The sequence below is a fragment of the Rosa rugosa genome, chromosome 5, assembly GCF_958449725.1.
Source record: "Rosa rugosa chromosome 5, drRosRugo1.1, whole genome shotgun sequence".
Taxonomy (NCBI): Eukaryota; Viridiplantae; Streptophyta; class Magnoliopsida; order Rosales; family Rosaceae; genus Rosa; species Rosa rugosa.
In genome coordinates, this window is record NC_084824.1 from 1519177 (window position 1) to 1540001 (window position 20825).

The 20825-nt window shown below is 39.7% G+C and overlaps 3 protein-coding genes and 1 non-coding gene across 5 annotated transcripts; 1 reads left to right on the forward strand and 3 right to left on the reverse strand.

The window, feature by feature from the left end:
• The first annotated feature begins 900 nt into the window (after window positions 1-900).
• Window positions 901-3751, forward strand: LOC133708519 (LEAF RUST 10 DISEASE-RESISTANCE LOCUS RECEPTOR-LIKE PROTEIN KINASE-like 1.5). The gene has a single exon (XM_062133981.1). It carries the CDS (start codon window positions 1290-1292, stop codon window positions 3183-3185), a length of 1896 nt encoding a protein of 631 aa, XP_061989965.1. The 5' UTR covers window positions 901-1289; the 3' UTR covers window positions 3186-3751.
• Window positions 3425-3496, reverse strand: TRNAC-GCA (transfer RNA cysteine (anticodon GCA)). Its single transcript has one exon. It is a non-coding gene; the product is annotated as a tRNA-Cys (tRNA).
• LOC133708520 (uncharacterized) lies at window positions 3657-7821 on the reverse strand. 2 transcript variants are annotated; one of them, XM_062133984.1, is made up of 14 exons: window positions 7609-7821; window positions 7385-7501; window positions 7155-7307; window positions 6969-7067; window positions 6361-6462; window positions 5997-6140; window positions 5593-5687; window positions 5382-5511; window positions 5199-5303; window positions 4820-4926; window positions 4689-4740; window positions 4162-4336; window positions 4028-4092; window positions 3657-3929 (listed from the first exon to the last, which is right to left on the reverse strand). In XM_062133984.1, the coding sequence occupies exons 2-14, from the start codon at window positions 7478-7480 to the stop codon at window positions 3843-3845; spliced, it is 1410 nt and encodes a 469-aa protein (XP_061989968.1). In that variant the 5' UTR covers window positions 7481-7501; window positions 7609-7821; the 3' UTR covers window positions 3657-3842. The 2 variants fall into 2 exon arrangements, with proteins under 2 accessions (XP_061989968.1, XP_061989967.1); XM_062133983.1 differs by having other exon boundaries at window positions 7385-7821.
• A 10596-nt stretch (window positions 7822-18417) lies between these two features.
• On the reverse strand, window positions 18418-20333 carry LOC133709100 (glutathione S-transferase U17-like). The gene is made up of 2 exons (XM_062134710.1): window positions 19864-20333; window positions 18418-18986 (listed from the first exon to the last, which is right to left on the reverse strand). Exons 1-2 carry the CDS (start codon window positions 20179-20181, stop codon window positions 18603-18605), a joined length of 702 nt encoding a protein of 233 aa, XP_061990694.1. The 5' UTR covers window positions 20182-20333; the 3' UTR covers window positions 18418-18602.
• Window positions 20334-20825: the final 492 nt, after the last annotated feature.

Sequence of the window (20825 nt, forward strand, 5' to 3'; positions counted from 1 at the left end):
GTAACAAAAACATAGAAAATATGGATAGGGATAGAGCTTATCTTATCATGAAAAACAAAAGGAAAATGTCGCCAAATTCTCCACTCATGTAAGCAAACTTGTTGCTTTCAGTGTCCGATTGAGTGTAGGCTTGTTTGACAGATCACAATTTCATCAAATATGGAACAAAACGACCGTGAACGTCGGAGGTCTAACCGATGGTGATACTGATAGCGACACAATGACAGTGGCAATTCGGGCAATTCATCAACGTTTAATTGGGCCAGGCTTTTGTGTTTCTGGGCCTGAAATGAGATGCCTTGTAGTACGCCTATAATGCATTAGGTCATGTTGGCCCTAAACCGAAAGCTCTGTGCTCAAGAAATCCTAGGGTTTCAGCTTTGATCTTTGGAGTTTGAACTGTGCAGCAGAGACTAGTAATTCCTGCAATGCTGCACGGCTGCACCTAACTTAATCATAGATTATAATCTTTTAATAATTTCCACAGAAATCGACGACATATAAAAAACTGTAATATCAACAATTGGGTTCTTGGCACCTACCCATGAAAAAATAGTCAAAAAGTCTGGTCTAAGTTTTCACCTTTCACCCCAATTTGTCAAATGCTTTCGTTTTGGCATCCAACTCTCCTTCCGAGCTTGGTATTCCCGAGTAACTTTCAAGTTTTTGTGAGAGAGGAAATAAGATAAATCTCAATCGTACAAAATTCATGCAACATGTTATCTAAAATTTATTGAGTTAGAGACTATTGAATCAACTAATGTTTACTTTTTACATTTCTGTCTCACAAATCACGATCGTCTTATAATCCTAATAACAAAATTTTACATGTCAAAGAAAAAAAAAAGACTCCTATGGTACTATTTTGGAACTTGATGTACTGAAATGCATAGTAAGCCTTACTTTGAGTACTATTTATGAAATTTTCCCTATTTACTAATCAGCCAATCATTATAAGCAAGGACTTCCCCAACTGTTATTTTCAATTTTTTCTCAGAGCCAGAAAGTGCAAAATACGTATGGAAGTATGGAACTGTGAATGCAATGTTACATTCCAAAAGTATAAAGTTAAAAATGCATTATGACCACTGAAAACGAAAGAAGACTAAGAAAAGCAGGAGTCTACTCGGATTTTTCAACCCACCTCTCCATTCGTCCTCCACCATTTTCGAGCCTTTTGTCTTCTCTTCTCACGTGACTCTCTCCTCTCCATTCTCTAGGCCACGACCCCCTCGTCTCTTTCCTCACATTCATTTCAAGATCTGATTCCCTCTCTCACTTCCTCCTCCATGCCTCCGTCGCTCGCTGCCTTTGTCTTCTTCTTCTCAGTTCTTCGCCTCATTTCCTCAGCCTACTCGCACTTATGCTCACCGCACCATCAATCTCTATGCCCACCCTTTACTTCAAATCCTCCTTTTCCCTTCTCTTTCTCACCTGGCTGTGGCCACCCCTCTTTCCAAATCAAATGCTATGCAAATCACTCCATAATCACCATTAACAACCTCGCTTTCTCCCTCATCCACTACGAGCCCAACTCCACATCTCTCCTTCTCTCCCCCTACATCACCAACTCGACAATTAAAGCTAAATCCCTTAGCACTAGCACTAGCAGCTGCTCATCCCCTCACTTTCTTTCAATCCCCAGCCGCTCCATCAACCTCTCCTCTTCCCCTTTTCGCTTCTCCGACGGTTCCTGTAACCGCCTCTCTGTTCTCAAACCTTGCTCCCCCCCAAATCTTCCTAATTGCAGCCACTGTCCCTGGGAATGCAAGCTCATAAAGAGCCCGGTCAAGCTACTCCATGACTGTGGATCTAGTCGCAGCTCTGTTCCCAACCAGGGCTGCCAGGACGATGTCTTGGGATATCTTGACAACTTCCTCCAACTCGGGATCGAGCTCGAGTGGGACGAAGCTCAAGATTCCTACTTCTCAAGCTGCAGAGATTGCGAAGCCAACAACGGCTTCTGCGGCTTCAATTCCTCCGACCCATCACGGCAATTCCTCTGTCTCCACGCCAAAGCTCAACTCTCACCCCCATGGATTAGCAAGCACAACCCCCATCGCGTCGCCATTTTGTGCTCGGTCTTGGCAGTGACTTGTTTGATGGTCATGGTTTCAATTTCTTTAGCCATAATCAGGTCCAGAAGACTACACTCCGCCGCCACAGAAGAAGACCCGACCACATTGTTCCTCCAGCGCCACCGCTCCGCCAGTCTCCTCCCGCCGGTATTCACCTACGAAGAGCTGGAATCATCCACCAACAAATTCGACACCAGGCGCAAAATCGGCGACGGCGGGTTCGGGTCAGTCTACCTGGGCCAGCTCTACGACAGCCGCGTCGTGGCCGTAAAGTACCTCCACAAGCCCCACCACTCCGGCAAGGCCTTCTGCAACGAAATCCTAATCCTCTCCTCAATTGACCATCCTAACCTCGTCAAGCTCCACGGCTACTGCAGCGATCCCAGAGGCCTTCTGTTGGTCTATGATTACGTCCCCAACGGCACTCTCGCCGACCATCTCCACGGCCCGAAGAGCCTCTACCGGAAAGGGTCGATGACGTGGCAGGTGAGGGTTGATATAGCTTTGCAAACCGCCATGGTTATGGAGTACTTGCATTTCTCGGTGGTGCCTCCGGTGGTTCACAGAGACATAACTTCGTCTAATATTTTCGCGGAAAGAGACATGAGAATCAAAGTCGGGGATTTTGGGCTGTCGAGGCTTTTGGTCTTCCCGGAAACGACGTCGTCGAGTTCGGGGTACGTTTGGACCGGGCCTCAGGGTACCCCGGGTTACTTGGACCCGGATTACCACCGGTCGTTCCGGTTGACGGATAAGAGTGACGTGTACAGCTTCGGGGTGGTGCTGTTGGAGTTGATTTCGGGTCAGAAGGCGGTGGACCAGAGGAGGGACAAGAGGGAGTTGGCTTTGGCGGATATGATGGTGTCCAAGATCCAGATGGGCCTGCTCCATCAGGTAGTCGACCCGGTTCTGATTGTGGATGGGAATGTGACGGATGGTGTTGACGTGGCGGCAGAGCTGGCGTTCAGGTGCGTCGCGGCGGAGAAGGACGACCGTCCAGATGCCAGGGAGGTGGTGCAGGAGCTGAGGCGGATCAGGGGCCGTACACGTGGGATTAGCCGCGCTTCGAGTTCGAATGTGATTGGCGCTGACGTGGCAAAAAGCTGATTTGACTGGTTGTAGGGTCTGTTGCACATGTGCAAGATTTGACTGAAGAGAAAGAAGGACGAGTCTCTCAATCAGAAGCACAGTTGCATAAGATTGTGAATAGATTTGATGGGTACCTACTTGTTACAGAATGGTAAATATACAACTTTTCAACTGTGCTTTTACCCTGTTTCTGGTCTTTTTAGTCTTTGTTGCCAAATGGTAAATATGGAAAACAAAAGAGGATGAAAGTAGTAAAAAGGGCCCAACCGGGTTCGAACCGGTGACCTCTTGATCTGCAGTCAAATGCTCTACCACTGAGCTATGGACCCATTCTGATTGTTTAGCTAACCATTCGCATATGGTATTCTTTCTACTCAAATATGTAGAGACTTATAAGGGCATCAAAGCATTGTGTACTACAGTCCACACATGCAACAGTGTGTTTATGCAACATGAGAAGAAAACCAAGACATGAAATGGGATTGCATGTCAGTAAAAGTGGTTCTGTACTTCTATTTCTCAGTTATCGAAATGGAATGTACATATTTGTTACCGTGGAAATATTGCATATTCTTATTTTGTGATACGAGCACTTCATTTCTAAATCTAATATGTAGGTTGGGAACAAGTACAAGTACAAAGTACAACACCTGATCTGATTTCTGTCTTACTGGTTTAATGGAAATATGCAGTCTCTAGAACCTTGGCTTTCTCACTTGCAATTGCAACTTCCTGTCTGCCTGTTTGTTTATAACCCTTCTCCTGCAAAGAATACTCATTATGTGCATTTTTCTTTTCTAACAGAAAGCAGTTCTATTGCATATGTAGTTGTAAAGCTAAAAGATCATTTAGAGATATACCAGAAGGCGCCAAAGGAAAGGGATTCCGTCTCTTGCTTTGATCCGCTTCTCAATCACCTCAATTGCTAAAATTGGACACAGTTAGAAGACATTCTCTAGGAAGTTTGATGCTGGAAGCATAGCTTGTATCATACCTTTCGTAGCTTGTCCATTGTTAAGCAGCATACAGTACCAGACTTCATTGAATACATCAAGCTGTTCACCTGATGCTCCAATCGTCTTACAGTTATCAGCATCAAAATTAGGACCTAGCAATTCTATTGCATGTTTGTCGTTACCCCTCCCATACTCGTACAAGGCTTCTGCAAGCTGATAACAAAGATACGGTTAAACAAACGTACAACTTCGATAGGAAACCGCGATAAAAATTGTTGATTTACAAAGTAGAAAGACTGAAAATGTAAACCCCCAAACCACAAGAATCAATGAATCATAATTTTCTGAATCTTTCTTTCTTGATAGTACTGGGGAAGAAGTTCAGGGTAGAAGTAATAGCATGACTCTATTGTTCACAACAACTTTGATGCCTGGTAGCTCAAGATGAAGATACAGTAGTAGTGTAAATTGAGTACACGACTAAACATAGAGACAATGTGTAAATGAACGAACAAAAGAATTAAACAAAACTCCATATATACTGGAGGTGGCAATCAGAACAAACCATTATTGCACTCTGCATGGATTGTTGCTTCTTCTTGTTCATCTCAGAAATTCTACAGAAGGACATTCAATTAGTAGTCGGTCAGATAAAATCAAATAGGGTGTGGTTGAGAGTGGCAAGATCATTCTTACCTGGATTTCAAGCCCTTGAGCAACTCTTCAGCCTCTGAAATCTCACCAGTATTAGCCAAGGCCCATAAAACTAGGACGTCAAGATGCCACTCTATATACCAGTTGGCCTGAACAAATCGGTGCACATACAAACAACAAATTTAGATTAATGCATGACAACACCTAAACAGGTAAGGCATAAAGATGATATGGTGAACTAGCATTGGACTAAGATCATAATATATAATTCTGGAACCACAATGGTAAAGAATATTCTCTTTTGACACATCTCTACCTAGTAGATTTCCCAAGAATCTTGACTACAAAGATGTTAGGTCCTTTGATGCAACATAACCTATGCAAGCTTTGGACCCAATAATGGTATTTTTCTGCAGCTTACCCGATCAGTCAGGCGTTTGCCTAGGATCTTCAAACGGTCCTCAAACGCATCCATTTGACCACGAACATGCACCCGTAAAAACAACCCAAGGGCATTTAAGTACACCTAATTTCACATAATAGGTTAGGACCTAGATGCAACTTGCAAGAGAGCTGAGTCCTATATAAAATACTTGAGATTTACCTCTGGTCCAAAAACATCAACTTTTTCCAACTCCTTCCAGATATGATGGTCATATATCTCTAAGAGTCTTTCGACTGGAGAATGACCTTCCATATAACAAAGAGCTACATGCCACCAATTGTGTGTGAGCCTGATAGTTGTAACACTCTTTAGCATCTAAATCTCACTTGAAGAAATAAAATTTTAAATTGATTCATTCCAATACACATACATAAATGACAAACAAGAATCCCATGATGACGAGCATGATTCCATGAACTCTACTGCTTCTTTAAAACGACACTCATACTGAAGAACATGGCACAACTGCAAAAAAAGACATGGAATTTAAGTATTACAAACTAGTTACAACAACTAACTGATACTGATAGTCCATTTGAAGATGTGAACTGTGATAACCTTTGGTGTTAGGTCCAATCAGAATGTTGAACCATGGTCTAACAACTACTGTGTCATTGCCACATTTAGACTTATATGTCAAGACAATGAAAACTTTTTTCAGCATTATTAGAACTTTGGCTTGGAGCATTGCGACAGCATTCTCGATTAATGAAAATGAGTACGCTTGTTCTCTAATTAAGTACAATTTTTCAAAGCAAACCAAGTATAACTGACATTATGATGTGTCCAGCAGTCTTGCTTGTTGATTTCATATCCCTTTCTTGCTGCTTTCTCAGCATCTGCCATTCGGCCAAGCTCCAGTAAAGGGAAAGCAAGCATACCATAAATGTATTCTTCTTGTTGATTACTTGATAGAACCTGTTGGCAAATTTTTACACAACAGTAAAGAAAACATAAAAAGGATTCACCCAAGAGGTTACAAAAAAATCTTAAAATGCTCAAAACCGAAAAGGAATGTAATACATCTCAGGTCATAGTAAGAAGATGCTAGGAATAATATTTCAGGAAATGAATTCACTGTACTCCAGATTCTCAACAAAAACATAAAACTTTATATATCCTCAACATAGAAGTAAACCTGTTGAACAAGATTCAATGACAGATCAGGTCGAGCCATGTAGAAGCAGAGCACTTGGGCCCTTTTCAGAGACGCCAGATCTTTAGGAAAACTTTTTAAGAGCTGAAAACAAAATGAACTCAAAATCAATGAACAAAACCTGTATGAAGACTAAAGACTAAACTTACTTTGAAGGACTGGGCATCTAATACTTGAACTACACTATATACAACTAGTAGTGCCAAATCCTTAACTATATGACTTGCTAGATGGTCCTTTCAGTTTCACTACTATACATGAATAAGCAGTAAAAGCAACTATAAACATCTTCACTAGCAATATTTCACTTCGTTTTTATGTCTTGGGGTTCAGGATAGATATTCTTTCAATGTATCTATTTATACGATTAATGAAGATGAACATCTATGGCATTGGGCAGAATCAAACAAGAGCAAGTAAAAATAAACATTGAATTCTCGATACATCAATGAACAAAGTGAAAAACTTTCTAGTTTGAGACACTTTCCAAAACGTCTATACACAAAAGTATAATAAAAAATTCTAGTAAGGAAAATTCTGGATCATCTGCAAATCAGGAAAAGGAAAATTCCAATAAGGAACTGGCCCACCTGAGAATGCAGCTCAAAGGCAACATCATCATCCCTATCCTTGGAAATCAAACAATTGACAGCATCGAAAACTGCCTTCTCATACGAGGTAGCTTGTTCCTGTCCACAATCAGTGTCTCATTACACCACGAAAAATAAACACCCAAATTAAACTAACAAAAAGGGTCAAAATCAAAATAAGCTTACGAGCCGAGACTTGGCCGCTTGAAGATGTGAAGGAGCTTTAGAAGGATCAGATGAGCACAGAAAATGCGCAGCTAAAATATTAGCAAGAACACAGTTGTGATCGTGTGCCGGAGCTTCTAATATCACAGACCTGCGTCTCCCATAACTCAAAACCTTCAAAAATAGAAACCCATTTCAGATTTTCACATACCAAAAGCTTAGAGAAGGGAGACAAAGCAAGAATGACCAACCTGATCATAGAAGGCGTTAATGGCAGATATGCAAGCATCTGAAGAGGTATTCACTTCGTAACCCCATTTGTCAACTTTCACAACTCCTCTCTCCATTTCAAGTTGGTGCCTCTGTCACTGAAGGAACAATCTTTGTTAGCCAAAACTGTGCCTTTGTGACTTTGTCTTTGTTTTGTTTAGCTAGCAATGAGGAAATGGATGATGAAGTGGGTCAGAAGTGACACCTCCTCATTGCGTTGCGAAAGCTAATAGCTGTCACTTGTCACGGTTGGATTGGTGGATAGTATCAAGGACTAGTTGGGTTCGGCTGGTGATGCCTTATGGGGTTCGGCTAGGAACATTAGGATCTGATTCTCTTCAATGATTTCAATCCCACCGAAACATTCAAGAAGCAGGAGACAATTAAGGAAATCGATCTCTCTTTTCAAGTGTTGAGTTAAAGTCGTGATTAAAACATAAATAATAAGTAAATGGAAGTTTCTATTCATACCTCCACATTCGGTATGTAGACATCTCTAGATTTTTGTAAAAATTTATTTTCTATTATGTCCTTCTAGAAAATTGTAAAAATATCTATTTAGTTTAGTTCGTCAAAACAAAAAATAAAAAGCTGTTTAGACCTCCCCATTCCTTGAGACAAAAAAGACCTTCATATTCCAGTAGTCTTCTTTCTTTAATTCTCTGCTCTCTCCCAGCTCAATCTTTCTCTTTCTTTGTTTTTTTTTTTTTTTTCTCTTTTATATATATATATATATTCTCTCACACGCAGTGTCTTAGATTGATGATTCATATTTATGTTTGAGTTCAGATGATCTCAAAGGGGGTTAATCTTGAACCACATCAATTAATATAGATGATTTATGTATATTCTTCATTCCACAACAAGATGTTACAATTTTACACAGAACTAGAACTCTAACTTGTGAAAGCCAGCATGTTGATAAATATTTCACTCTAGCACAGTTTGAAAGCTTCCCAATTCCAAAATTAAAACGCTCCCACCCTTTATGAAAACCTAAAATCAAAGAAGATGATATCGATGAAGATGGTGAGTGAGAAGTTTTTGTTTAGAAAAAACTATTTGGATTCAAAAGTGTTTTGGATAGGGACTTTTGCAAAATTCAATCACCCAATTCTATTGCAGTTAGTATTCACCAAGACACCACCAAGTTACTGAGAATTTTGAGGCAAACTAGTGAAACAACATAGAGAAGACCAACAGAGAAAGATAAAGAGGTCATGAAGATGGCATACAGGATTGGGTTTTTTCATGTTAATTTTTTTTTTTAGGTTTTTAGAGGGTAAAATGGGAAATAAATGTTTACAAAAATTTATGGAAGTGTATATACCAAATGTGGAGGTAAGAATAGAAGCACTCTAAGTAAATATCTACATCCCACAATTATAAAATCCACATTTATTTTCACAAGGAACAAGTTTGACAAGAAATATGTATCAAGGATACATCATATTATTATAAGTTTTTAGAAAGTAATACCTATTCATTGCATCTAATCTAACATTATGTATAATTTTACTCCTACAAAAGGGTTGAGACAAGGTGATCCACTTTTTTCCTACTTATTTATTTTAGCAATGGAGCCTTTTATAGTTTTATTAGACAGCTTAACTTGCTTTCGTTGAAACCTAAGACTCATGTTGGCATCCTTACTTCTAATCAAGGTTTTAAAATTTCTAATCTTATGTTTGCTAATGATTGTTTAATCTTCAGTAAAGCATCTCATTCTGCAGCTACTCATATTGCTCAAGTCTTGAATAATTTTTCAGAAGCTTCTGGACAACAAATAAATTTTCACAAGTCTGTAAACTTTTCTCCGAACATCTCTGCCTCAATTAAAAGAGATTTGTCATGTTGTCTGGGAATTACTCATAAATCTAACATTGGTAAGTATCTTGGTGTTCATAATATCAATTTTTGGAATAATCCAATAAATGCTTCTGAGCTGATCTTAAAAATTCAAAAAAAAAAACTTGCTAGCTGGAAGTCAAACACCTTGTCAAGGGGAGGTAAGCTCACTTTAATTCAATCAAATCTCTTTGGAATCCCTTTTTTTTTTTAATAGAAGTTGATTGTTATTCAATAAATCAACAGCCAATTGGCCATAGCTTACAAAACTTACATAAGCAGTCCGGCAAGAAAATCCGGAAAACCTATCCAAGCTAAAGCAAACTAATTAAAATCAATGGGAAGCTCACATTTAAGCAAGCCTGCCCAAGCATAAGAAAGTTTTGCCTCCTACGGAAAGAAATCATTCAACTAGCCCTCACTTGCCAGTCACGCAATTGTGGTACAAGCAAGAAACTAGAAACGTCATAGAAGACTCATAGAAACCTAATCACACTCAAACAGGCTTAAGACCCTAATCAAAGCAATTAAACAATAGCCAGCTCCTTCCCTGGCGAGTTGGAGCTGATAGTTGCACCATCATTGTTACCTTCATCTTTCTCATTCCTCAAAGTACGCTTATTCCTTCGTCCAACAGGACGACCTTTTTTCTTTGGAGCTGTCCCTAACGAAATCGGAACCTCCACCAACTCACCAAGGTGAAATTCCGGAGGTATGAAAGACAACCTAGGCTTAAAACTCTTCTTTTTCACACCCAAGGTAAAATGTTTTTCTGAATTTACCCCAACAGCAAGGCCATTTATATTGGCCCCATCAGCAAAGTAGTCTGGCCCAGTCCCATGCAGCCCCGGCCCAAGGCCATGCTGAGCAATCCCAGTCAACCCTAATTCAAAATTAGAGTTTGCCGCCGAATTTTCCGGAACGCGTACAGAGCTCCTCGCAGCCAGCGAACCCGATCCCATCACCAGCGTTCCAGCCACTTCCGTCACTCCAGAAACCTCTGGCGCACCTAGTCCCACCGTCACCAACATCTCTGACCCAGCAACCAACCCAGAAACTGCCGCTTCCGACGCCGCCAACCCACCTGGGTTTGCATCCACCGCACGGTCCGACACCGCTAGAGCCAGCGCAGCACGCGCCTCCGCCTCCAATCTGCCATTACATATACCCCCACCATGACCGAAAAAGCCACAAGCCGCACACAGCCCATGACATTTTTCATACTGGAGTTCCACCACCACCGAGACCGTCGAAGAGAATTGGAAGGTCTGCCGCGCCCAAATCCTTCGCCGAACGTCCTGTATCACACGGATCCTCTGAATCGAATCCTTCCGCTGCACCGCCCCCTGATCAACCAGAACGAAGGAACCCAACGCTCGGCCAATTAGGGTTAAAGCCTTCTCGTTGCGCATAGCAATGCGCAACCCCTTCACCGCCACCCAAACCTCCAGGAGATGCAATGGAGCCGCCCCGAGATCTGAAACGCCATCATAGTCTGCTAGTAGCAACATAGAGTTGTTGTAAAACCATGGACCGCTTGAGAGAATCCAATTCTTCACCTCACTATCCTTGAATTGGAAGACAAAGATATCCTCCTCCTCCTGCCAGATCAGAACTCTCTCCTTCAACCCCCAAACGTTGGAGATCGCCGCTGAGAATGACGGGATCACCACTGTCTTCTTGGATAAAAACCGACCACAAAGGTAGAAGAATGAATCATGGATTGCATCCTCTCCTCCAACAAGGCTCACCATGGCCTCCTCAGAAAGTGCAGAAGGAGCCACCGTGTTCTCCTCCGCCATCGTGCCGCAACTCGATCAATGATACGGCTAGGGCAGAGAAACCCTAGCAGAGCAAAGTCGACTTTAGGAAGCAGATAATTGCTAACATAACACTGGTTTAATGTATCTCTTTGGAATCCCTAATCATGTTTTATCTTGCTTTAAATGCCCTAATAAAATTACTTCTAGAATTGATAAGGAATGAAGGAATTTCTTTTGGAAAAATTCAAGTCCTCTTGTAGCCTGGGATCAGGCTTGTTTACCAAAGACAATGGATGGTCTTGGAATTAGACCAGCTACTTGGTTCAACAAAGTAGCTTTAGCTAAATTGGGACGGAAGGTTCTTACTGAACCTCATAATTTGTGGGTTAAGTTGGTAACTTTAAAGTATTTGAGGAACACTCATTTTTTAACTTCGAGAAAGGAAACTTCTCATTCTCTTGCTTGGAAAAGAATTTTGGATTCTAGAGACTCGTTATTAGAAGGTATAAGATGGATTGTGGGAAATGGTGAGAGTATCTCCTTTTGGTCTTTTAATTAGGTTCTGCCTTTTCCTTTGTATCTTCTTATTCCTGAACAGGAAAGACATACTCTCAATTGGTCTCTCACTGTTGCTGATTTCATTGACAATTTTTCTTGGAAAGCAGCAGATTTACATAATCTGTTACCTGATGATATTGTTCAAAAGATTCTTGCTATACCTATTCCTCTACATAATATGCAGGATGAGTTTATATGGGGTTCATCAAGCTCTGGAAAATTTACTATTAAAAGTGCTACTTGACTTCAAGCTCAGAACCTTCCTTCCCATTCAAGGGCTCCCTTGTTACCCAAATTTTGGAAATTAAAAATTCCTCCTAAAATTAAGATCTTTTGTTGGATTCTTATTAGAAATCGCCTAAAAACCAGAGATAGACTCTCTGTTTACAATAGTGTTATTTCTCCTAATTGTTCGTTTTGTCATTCGCAAGTGGAAACTGTTGATCATCTTTTTAAGAACTGTTCTTTTGCATTATAGGTTTGGAATCTTTCTTCTCACTGTTATACTCCTTTACTCCGGCATGGTGGTTTTATTGATTGGTTACAATATCTGTTTAATAATCCTGATATTTCCTCTGATCTTATTTCTCAAAATTTATTCATTACTTGGTCTATCTGGAACACAAGGAACATATTAGTCTTTCAGCAGCTAGTTCCTTCCCCAATTCAAACCTTTTACGGGGTTGCTTGTTTTGGAACTAGTTACTGTCAGGCTAATCATCATGTTCCTAAAAAGAAAGTTTCTAAGTCATTTCACATTAAATGGCAACCTCCTGATTCTCATAAGGTTAAACTAAATTTTGATGGTTCTGTGAGAAATGGTGTGGCTTTTACTGGCTTTGTGATTAGGAATGAAGATGGTAATCCACTCATTGCTGCTTCAAAGAAAATTCGTCAATCAGGGGTCCTTGTTACTGAAGCAACTGCTCTTCGAGATGGTTTAAGTTCTGCTCTTCTGAATCATTTATCTCATGTTTGGGTTGAAGGCGATTCAAAAGTGCTCATTGACTGTCTGCTCAACAAGATGTCAACTCCTTGGAGAATTAAGCTGCTTGTGCAAGATAGGGGTCGTCAACGGGCCGGGCCTTGCTATATTTTTAAATAATAGCGGGCCGGGCTTTATTAAAAATAGACGGATCCAAGCCCGTCCATATAAAGCGGGCTTTGCGGGCTTTTTCGGGCCGGGCCGGGCTTGGCCTTGCGGGCTTTTTTGGGCCGGGCCTTGCGGGCTTTATGTATAAATAAATATTTTAAGACACAAATATTTTTTTTTTTAATCAAGCTTTGGAAATTCATTGGATAATGATCAAAGGAAAATTCTACAAAATATCTATAATTCTATATTGTACCAAAAAAAATCTTTATTTATATATAGATACTAATTTATTGATAAATAAATTTTTAAAGGCACTAATTTTTTATAAATCTATATTTATACATCATACACTCCAAAGAGCAACATATAGCAATTCAAAGAAAATGAGAAAACTGACCGTTGGATGTGATTATTACAATAAAATAAGAGTGTGGTTAAAAATTTAGTCAATTTCACCATAGTTTCAAACCCGATCAGATTGGTCAACTGTAGTCACTTGCATGTTTTCTTGGTTGACCGATGGCGTGATGAACACAAAACTTGCTTATTTTTTTACATCACGTTTGTAAATATTTCATCGATGGATGTGTGCGGACATAAGATAAAAATTTCAATTTTTAATTACAAATACGTTGGCCTATACTAATTTATCTCCTAAAGTTGTATGACTTATACATTGCATTTAAATTGTCGAGGTCCATTCTAAAACAACCGTGAAGTGGAAGATGAATTTGGAGAAACCAACCGCTCGATTGAGAGATTGTAATATTTTATGGTGGTTGTAAAAAATCTAGCCAATTTGGTTATCGTTTCGAATTCGATCAACTAGGTCAAACGTTGTTACTCTTATACCTATATTTATATATCATACACTCCAAAGAGTAACCCCTATCAATTCAAATAAAATGAAAAAACCGACCGTTGGATGAGTTTATACAATAAATTATGAGTGTGATAAAAAATTTAGTCAATTTCACCATATTTTCGAATTCGATCGGATTGGTCAACCATAGTCACTTATATGTTTTCTTGGTTGACCGATGGCGTGACAACCGCGAAACGTGCTTATTTTTTCACATCACGTTTGTATATATTCCATCGATGGATGTGCATGGACATAAGATAAAAAAAATTAATTTTAATTACAATCACATTGGCCTATACCAATTTTCTTCCTAAAGTTGTATGACTTATACATTGCATTTAAATTGTTGAGGTCAATTCTAAAACAACCATGAAGTGGAAGATGAATTTGGAGAAACCAACTGCTCGATTGAGAGATTGTAATATTTTATGGTGGTTGTAAAAAATCTAGCAAATTTGGTTATCGTTTCGAATTCGATCAACTAGGTCAAACGTAGTTACTCTTATAAACCTATATTTATATATCATACACTCCTAAGAGCAACCCCTATCAATTCAAATAAAATGGAAAAACCGACCGTTTGATGAGTTTATTACAATAAATTATGAGTGTGGTAAAAAATTTAGCCAATTTCACCATATTTTCGAATCCGATCGAATTGGTCAACCGATATTTAGAATATATATATATTCTAAATATTTTGAATATATTTTGAATTTTTATTATCTAGGCTATGTTCTACGCATCCATACGAGCGTTTTGATATATTACAAGGTTATGTTAGAAAAAGTTGATAAATAGTGGATTTACGTTTTTACGTTACTATTTAACGTTTTTACGTTTTATCCACGGTTTACGATCTGCGAAGATCAGACCATCGGTTTTGATTCAAATTTTAATATGTTGATCGTATGACTGTCCCGATGACTTTGTGTGGTCACGGGCGAAGATCCGACCGTTGGATCTTCGTATAAATGTAAAACAGTGATTCGGAAGGCGATTCGTGAGAATCCGGCCGTCAGATTTTCGTATAATTTTATGGAGATGTTTGTTAGAGTGATTCAAGAAGATCTGACCGTTGGATCTTTGTGATAATTTTGGAGGATGATCCTAAGGGCGATCCGTGAGGATCCGACCGTTGGATCATCGTATAATTTTGATCCGACCGTTGGATCATCGTATAATTAGGATCCGACCGTTGGATCATCGTATAATTTCGATCTGACCGTTGGATCATCATTAAATTAGAATCCGACCGTTGGATTTCCGTATATGTGTGCTTTTGAGTTGTTGGCTAAGTTAAGATCATTATTGGATTAGGTGATCGATGGATTTATTTGGCGGATGATTCGTGAGATTGTTAATGGAGCTGTTAAGAAGACGCAGCTGGATTAGAGGTGAGTAAATCTCATATGGTTCATATTACGAACCAAATGTCTTTAATTACCTTGTTTATATTATTGATTTTATTGTGAGAAAGTATAAGTGAGTCGAGGTGTAACATTTGAGTCAGATAGAATGACCTTTAAAATGTTTTGATCTACGGATCGGTCACCAGTGGTGATAGAGGCAAGGTCTTCGTAAGCGTGAACCTTGGCCAAGGTGACACATTACGTAAGATTCAGTTAGAGCTCTAGTCTGTCTGCCATAGTATGACATGAATCAGCGAGTTGGACTACTCGGGATTTCATGAATACAGTATGACATGAAAGTAGAGAGTTGAATTACTCTTGATCATGAATACATTTTTGAAAGTTAACGTATGACATGAAAGTAGAGAGTTGAATTACTCTTGATCATGAATACAGTATGACATGAAAGTAGAGAGTTGAATTACTCTTGATCATGAATACATTTTTGAAAGTTAACGTATGACATGAAAGTAGAGAGTTGAATTACTCTTGATCATGAATACATTTTTGAAAATTCGTAGTATGACATGAATCAGCGAGTTGGACTACTCGGGATTTCATGAATACAGTATGACATGAAAGTAGAGAGTTGAATTACTCTTGATCATGAATACACCTTTATTAATTAAAATGTGTCGAGTGGTGAGTGATGAGATTTGTTGGAAAATGGTTTGGAAATGGAGGTGGAATGATTTGTTTTGAGTTGGGTTGAGTGGTAAGGATTGAGGTTGGGGGTGTTTACTTGAGTTAAAGTATTTGTGAGATAATAAAACCAACCTTTCCTTCTTGTTTACTCATACTGGCTGTAAAAAGCTTACCGGGTTTTGTGTTGTTGCAACTCCCGGTACACTATTCAAATTGTGTAGCGGGTAATCCTACAGGACAGGAGAACCAGGACGGTGATCGTGCGGTTAGAGCAATTGTTAGAGTTTTACAGCAATTGTAAGTTGTGAGGTGTGTTATGCTCATTTGAGCTTTACAATATATTGTGAGAGTGAATTGTAATAATGAACTCGAAGTTTCGAGATTTGGATTTTGTAATTGTATTTATTCAGGTTTCGGATTTGAATTTTATTATTCAAAATTCGGGGCGTGACATTTTCTCTAGTATTACTCTTAGATTGTGTTTGGATGAGAGAAAAAATGATGGAATTTAATTAAAAGTAAGGATTTCATAATTCATAAAAGTCAATTCCCTCGTTTGGCATTATTAGAAATTTTAAATTTCTCTGTGGAAAAAAACGAAGGAATTCATTATTTAAATTTCTCACTTCAATTTCCACCAAAATAGGTGCCATTTACAAATTCATTTGCAGTATTTAATTTTTATTTCCAAAACAAGGCTTTTTTCTATGGGTTTTTGTCCATTTACCCCATTTTTAGGGATTTTTTCCCACTTACCCCATTAAGTTTTTTTAATTCTCTCTTACCCAATACACTCTAAGGGAGTCTTCCCTAATACCCCATTAAGATTTTTTTTTTGTTTTTAATTTTTTTTTAATACCATTTTACCCCTCACCCCTTTGTTACTTAGAGAGAGAGAAAAAATGGAAGAGAGAGAAACCATAGGAGACTTCGCCGGAGCCCGTCACCGGTCGCCGGAATCCGGTCACCGGCCGCCGGAATCCGACCAACTTTTGCCGGAATCCGGCCAACTTTCACCGGAATCCGGTCACCGGTCGCCGGATTCCGGTCATCGGCTGCCGCCCACCGGAATTTGCTGAAAATCTCACCGGAAAGTTTTTTTGCCCCCAATAGACATCTATTGCCCCCTAATAGAGGGGCAATAGACGTCTATTGCCCCTCAATAGACGTCTATTGGCCCCCAATAGACGACTATCAGCCATGTATTGCCCCCCAATAGACGACTATCAGCCATGTATTGCCCCCCAATAGACGACTATCAACCATGTATTGCCCCCCAGTAGACGTCTATTGCCCCCCAATAGACGACTATCAGCCCTGTATTGCCCCCCAATAGACGACTATCAGCCATGTATTGCCCCTCAATAGACGTCTATCAGCCATGTATTGTCCCCCAATAGACGTCTATTGCCCTCCAATAGCAATTTCGGTCGCTGGAATCGGAACTAATTTCCTTAAATTTAAACTAATAAAATGTTGATTAAAGAAAAAAAACGAGGAGATGATATCAATTGAAAATATCTATTGCCCCCCAATAGACGTCTATTGCCCCCCAATAAACCTTTAATAGACGTGTATTGCCCCAATAGACTTCTATTGCCCCCGATAAAACTTCTTCTTTTTTTTCTTTCCTTCCTTCTGCCTCCGTTTTACCCCAAAAAAAAAAAAAAGTTGATTTGGGCACCCAGAAAAAGCTCTGGGCACCCACATCTTCTTCTTCTCAATGGAACCTCAACGGAGCCGCCCATGTGTTTGCTGTGGATGTGGTCCTCATCAATCCAAGTCAAAGATAATCCGATGGCTTTCTCCTCGCTGGCTGAGCAGTCGAGGTCGTAATCGGACTTGGAGGCCTAGTTGTTGAGGTCGACGGCGCCAACAACTGAGCAGTGGAGGTCGGTGAGAGAATCGAAGATGCAGTTGTTGACGGCGACTGCAGTCGAGGTCGACGGCGGTGTGAGAGAGGGAGAGAAATCGGACTTGGAGGCTGAGTTGTTCAGGTCGACGACGACGGCAACTGAGCAGTCGAGGTCGGTGAGAGAATCGGAGATGCAGTTGTTGACGGCGACTGCAGTCGAGGTCGACGGCGGTGAGAGAGAGAGAGAGAGTTGGTGACGACGCCATGGTGGGCGGCCCGACTCTGGTAGTAGGTGGAGTTGGCGTCGGGGCTTTGCAGGCCGGGGAGGGAGAGAGAGAGAGAGAGAGAGAGAGAGAGAGAGAGAGAGAGAGAGAGAGAGAGAGAGAGAGAGAGAGAGAGAGAGAGAGAGAGAGAGAGAGAGAGAGAGAGAGAGAGAGAGAGAGAGAGAGAGAGAGAGAGAGAGAGAGAACGCAGATCGGAGACTGAGAGAGAGAGAGTATTGGCGTCCAAAGAGAGAGAGGAGACAGAATGGCAGTGGGTAATTTTTTAATTGGTTTGAGGGCAAAATGGTCATTTGAGCTTAAATTGTGTATCTGGGAACAAAAATCTGTTGCTGGGGTAAGTGGAGTAACTTTTGCTTATTTTGGTGTTTTGGGTCAAGGACCCTTTTTCTATTTTATTTTTTTATTTGGTTTAAACTTTCTTAATTTATTACATATTTCAATTCTTAAATAGATACAACCAAACAATAGAAATTGCAATTAATGGAATTTTAGATTGATGGAGTTAAAGATTTCATCATTTATAAATTCCTAAAGATTTTATAATTTTCTCATCCAAACGCACCGTTAGGAATCTTGAAATTATAGATGAGATGTAAATCCTACGTCTGACTGTATAGTATTGGTTTTTGTGAAACGTCAGTCGGTCACAAACATCATCCCAAGTATAAAAATTGTAGAGAAAAGAGTGTGGAAGAGTGGAAAACCACTAGGAATGATTTCTGCTAGGAAAACCCAATAACTGATAACAACTACTTTACACGGAGTTTTAAAAACACAAAGACCGCTGGCTGCTGAGACAAAGTAGGTCTTCATTATTTCTCATAAACACAAAATACTCATCACTGCTTCACACAACATTGAGCACTCCATAGATTACTTGGCCTTAGCAGCGGCAGCAGCTCTTAATTTGGCTATAATTATCTTACTAAACTCAGCAAGCTTCTGTGTCTCTGGCAGAACATCTTTCACAGCAGGATCTGCAGCAAACTTCTCAGCCCACTTGAGCAGCCCCGGCGTCTTTGTTTCATTAAGCAGCTTGATCCCACCCATCCCTTCAGTCACTCTGATCCACGCCAAAAATCCCCCAAATGCAATGTCAAGGTAACCAATATGATCTCCGCCGAAGAAACTCTTTCCTTTGCTTATCTTTTGAAATGCTTCCTCCAACAGCACTAGACCTTCTGTCACTTGCCCGACTGCTGCCATCCTTGCCGCATCATCTTGAGCACCAAGGATGCCTTTCATCGCAGGGAACCACTACAAGTACATAGTACCCATTTGATCATTAAACCAAGATAATCATTGTCTATGAGCATATAACACAACATAAATGCCTCATCAACCAATTCACTATAGAAATAGGAGCATCCCCTAAAACCAATTACATTATTCGGCAAGCATCAACAAGATATGAATAAATTTCTTGACAAGGAGACAGAATTCACTCGCTATACATTATGTTCCAATATGTACTCCAACTTGTACATCTACACTAGACCAATTTCTTCAAAAGCATGAGACTTACAACTTAGAGCATCCGATCCAAAATCACTTGACAATAGATGGAGAAGGTCATGATTCTTTTATATTATAAGGCAAAGCTTAAATTTCCGACACTAAACTTCCAAATATGTTTTAATTAAGAACCCTTGTATTCTGTTTCTCATTTCACCCGAAGAGGCTATGCAAGTCTCTTAGGAGATGGACATACCATCTAACTAGCTCTATTATTAAAGCTATAAACACTATTCTCATTCATTGCCCAAAAAAAAAAAAAACACTATTCTCATTCAATTCAAAGTGTTAGCCAGTAAGATTGCATTCACAAACCCAAGTCATACATATCAGCAAACTCGTATTTGGTTTTCTAGGTATTCCAAGGATTATCATATAATTTATTTCACTGTTGCCCCAATAAACTCTATACAGAATCTTCTCTCTTTATAATGTTTTTCTTATATTATTATCAAAAGTACGGTACCCATGAATATATACTGTTCATCATCCATGCACAACTCGCATCTATGCATATATAAGCAAATCATAACACTCAAATAAAGAGAACTAGAGCAGTAAATCACAAAAAAATGAATTGATCGATCAAAACCAGAACGTAATAATGTATAAAACATACCCTCTCATCAACATAAGCAGCCCAGAATCTGGCAATAGCGCGCTCATAGGGATCAGAAGGTAGGATAGATGGGCCAGAGGCCCAAGCCTCGTCGATGTATTCCACAATGATGAGAGATTCACAGATGGGTTTGTCATTGTGAAGCAGAACCGGGATTTTCTTGTGAACCGGGTTTGATCTGAGCAGAAGCTCGCTCTTGGGTTCCAGTGTCTCCTGAAGAAACTCGTACTCGACAGACTTGACATTCAAGGCGATCCGAGCCCTCAACACAAATGGGCTCGGCCATGCTCCTATAAGCTTCACATCATTCTTAGCCATGACCAAAATTATGAACTCGATCTGTTTCAGGTTTGGGGTGAATGAGAAAACAGAGGAAAATAGAGCACTAATATAGAAGTGAATTAATGGTCGAAAAATTGGAATGTGGTGTGAACGTAATGAAGGTTAGGTAGATTGGGACTTGGGAGGATGAGAAATTTAATTTCTATATATAGGCTGTTGTTGCCGACTGAGTGATTATGGGGTCCTCATCAAAGTTAATGTACGTAGATTTTTTTTGGGTACAAAGTTAATGTACGCAAATTGGATATTGATGGAAAGAAAAACCAATTTTCTGTAGCTTTCAATTAGTCTAAAAAGAGAAAATGAAGAAATTACTCTGCATGATTTATAAGGGAGTTGTTCGTTTAGTCATTTTTAGGTTGCAGAACTGCACAAGCGGTGGTCGTTGTTTGGTGTGGCGAAGATAACAACACGTAGGAAGAAAAGTCTGATGTTTTCTTTGAGCTGCGTGGCTATTATGCACTCACTCATTTCCTATCATAGGAAATAGATACTTTCTCGATCTATAACAATCTAGATATAATATCCGACAAATCTTAACTTTAGTATGTTGATGTTCCAACTATAAATTATGGATTTCAGACAACCTTTTATAAGTCTGTAAATACGTAACAAAAAAA

Bases quoted from the DNA above. Each gene is read 5' to 3' on its own strand.
- LOC133708520 (XM_062133984.1), bottom strand. From the start codon at position 7,480: ATGGAGAGAGGAGTTGTGAAAGTTGACAAATGGGGTTACGAAGTGAAT. The intron at 6,141-6,360 runs GTTTACTTCTAT...ATTTGCCAACAG, and splicing joins CATTGAATCTTGTTCAACAG to GTTCTATCAAGTAATCAACA. The intron at 4,093-4,161 runs GTATGATACAAG...GTCCAATTTTAG, and splicing joins CAATGGACAAGCTACGAAAG to CAATTGAGGTGATTGAGAAG.
- LOC133708519 (XM_062133981.1), top strand. From the start codon at position 1,290: ATGCCTCCGTCGCTCGCTGCCTTTGTCTTCTTCTTCTCAGTTCTTCGC.
- LOC133709100 (XM_062134710.1), bottom strand. From the start codon at position 20,181: ATGGCTAAGAATGATGTGAAGCTTATAGGAGCATGGCCGAGCCCATTT. The intron at 18,987-19,863 runs GTATGTTTTATA...ATGTACTTGTAG, and splicing joins CTGCTTATGTTGATGAGAGG to TGGTTCCCTGCGATGAAAGG.